This window comes from Vitis vinifera, chromosome 12 (assembly GCF_030704535.1).
Source record: "Vitis vinifera cultivar Pinot Noir 40024 chromosome 12, ASM3070453v1".
In the NCBI taxonomy this organism is placed as follows: domain Eukaryota; kingdom Viridiplantae; phylum Streptophyta; class Magnoliopsida; order Vitales; family Vitaceae; genus Vitis; species Vitis vinifera.
In genome coordinates, this window is record NC_081816.1 from 17,036,783 (window position 1) to 17,039,375 (window position 2,593).

Sequence of the window (2,593 nt, forward strand, 5' to 3'; positions counted from 1 at the left end):
TCATGTAGCTACCTACTAATTCAAAAAGGCTCTAATTAGAATCTTTTTGAGTCTATTGATGTTTTACATGCCTGGATGCCTTGATATGCATTGATGAGATATTAGTTTCTTAAGTCCATACCAACACATCAAATAGTTTGAGAACATTAATTTGCTATTAGAGCATCATGCTTGCAGAAAAGAAGATACACACTACCCAGAAATTAATTAAATTTCTATCAATGTGTATCTCATATGGATGGTTCTCTCTAATAGTGATCCATTAATTCAACAAATTCTTATCTCTATTCATCCCAGTAAACCAAATTCATTAGGGTTTAAGGATTTTTTACTTATATAGTTGATTTTATTACTAGTCCAGCTCCCTACAGGAAAATGCTCAATTGTGTATTCATTGATCAGTGAGATCAACATATGACTAAATTCATGTCCTTGTAAACTTCTTTCATTAAATAATAAAGAGAGAACACATTTCCTGGTTTGAAAGGTCAAATTTCTTGACTTTATCAAAGAAATTATTTGAGCATTGACATAAAACAGAAGATAAATCAGTTAATTGGAGCCGACAATGCACCTTTTCCTTTCATATTAGTACAAACTAATTCATACATTAGGTATCACTTTGTCGTTTGCATGACATGTTGGCCATCATGTCTTCAATAAAATGGCCTAAAGAAAAGTGTGAGGACCCACCATCTATCATGACTCTTCTACTTATTTTTTGCATTTCTTTCTTCTTCCGCCTCACTTCACTATTAGTATTCATTAGGTTCCTTAATCCATTTTCAATCTCATGAGCACTTACAATATAATCACGATCCTTATTGTAATCTATTTTAATTTCTACCGCCAACCCCAAATCTTTCACCATTTGAAATGCGTTGATTTGTTGTTCTCCATATATCGGCCAAGTGGCTACCGGAACACCATACCATATGCTTTCTAGCAAAGAATTCCATCCACAATGAGATACAAATCCTCCAACAGCTGAGTGGGCTAAAACCGCTATTTGTGGAGCCCATCCAATCACCTTTCCAATTTTAGCCGTCCGATGTAAAAATCCTTCTGGTAGAACTTGCTCAATATTTTCATAGTCGCTTGGAATCATTTTACCCTCTGGGGGAGGTTGGCGAAGGGACCACAAGAAGCGATGCCCACTGTGCTCTAACGCATGTGCTATCTCCTTGATTTGATCCGCACCAAAGCTTCCCATGCTCCCGAAGCACAGGAAAACCACGGACGATGGAGGCTGATCATCAAGCCAGTTCATGATGGGGCTAGCATCTTGTTGACCCCCATCAGATCCCATTCGGGTGTTGAGTATGGGTCCAACGGGATACACTACGGGTACTGTACTGCAAGAAAGTGATTGAATAGCATGTGATTCAAGCTCAATAAATGTATTTACCAGAATACCCTTGACTTGTCTGAATCTCCTCGTTTGAAAAAGAAACATCTCGGTCCCTCCGCTTTCCTTGTCAGTCAACAAAGAAGGGAAGGCCTTACCCGGAACTGAGTTAGCAAAACTCGGAACCTCCAACTCAGCATCCGAGTCCTTGAACTCATTAATATCCAAGCCCTCATAATCATGGAGGAACTGCAGATGCAACAGGAAGCCAAGAAAAGCAGCGCTGGAAGTGAAGAAGAGATAGGAAGGCACCCCAAACTCATCGGCCACATCAATCATGTGGGTGCAGAACATATCAACAACGAACCCAGCGAGCCGAATTGGGTTGGAGCGAGTGAGCTCGTGGACAGCGTCTCTGACGAGTGGTATGTGAGCTTTGACGAATTCAGAGAGGAAGAGACCAGACGGGGTCGTTCCGGAGCTGACCTCTACCCGAGGAAGTGTGACGAACCGTACGGAATCAGAGTCCGCGTCCATACCATCAATGGACCCAAACGGTAACTTTATGATGAAGATCGTGACTGAGAATCGGGGGTCTCGCTGAGTAAGCAGCTTTGCAATCTCCAGTGCAGGCGCAAGGTGGCCGATGATAGGAAATGGGATGAAGACCAGCTCAGTTTGCTCCATCACTAACTAGCAGTTACTGCAAAGAGAGAAAGAAAGGGATGTTTCGAGTTGAGTGGTGGAGTGACACTCTTATAGTAGTGTCTGGATAGTATTGGAGGGCAAAGGAACTGACGTCAGGGCTTGGCTGGTTCATTCTAGTTTCTTCATCTTTTTTGTATGATTGGTTGAAGATTGACTCCTAGATTTATCCCATTTTAATATAAAACCAGCAACAAAATTATGATTCACGTTCCCTTGAGGAAGGGTTCGAATATTCTACACCTTTCACATAAAGTTCTTCAAGATATCTGGGCCAAAATTTGTAAAGCCAACCTCTATTGGTTTAAATTTCTAAATAAAAATTTTAAATGAATAAAAATATCTTAAGTATTTTTTTTTTAATAAAAAAATTGTAATACTCCAAACCCAGGGTAAAACCATAATTAAAAAAAATTAATTAAATTAATTTAATAAGAGTTTAAAAGTATTTTCGCTTTTAAAAACCCTACGTATAAATTATATTTTTCTTATCTTAACATAGGATTAAAGGTTTGAAAGTTTAGAGTTTAAAATCCATAT

The 2,593-nt window shown here is 39.0% G+C and overlaps 1 protein-coding gene across 1 annotated transcript; it reads right to left on the reverse strand.

Annotated features, from left to right (window-relative positions):
* Window positions 1-429: 429 nt before the first annotated feature.
* LOC100241766 (anthocyanidin 3-O-glucosyltransferase 2) lies at window positions 430-2,253 on the reverse strand. The gene has a single exon (XM_002265352.4). The coding sequence runs from the start codon at window positions 2,033-2,035 to the stop codon at window positions 611-613; it is 1,425 nt and encodes a 474-aa protein (XP_002265388.1). The 5' UTR covers window positions 2,036-2,253; the 3' UTR covers window positions 430-610.
* Window positions 2,254-2,593: the final 340 nt, after the last annotated feature.

What these genes read in the sequence shown, in the direction of transcription:
- LOC100241766 (XM_002265352.4), bottom strand. Translation starts at nt 2,035, where the DNA reads ATGGAGCAAACTGAGCTGGTCTTCATCCCATTTCCTATCATCGGCCAC.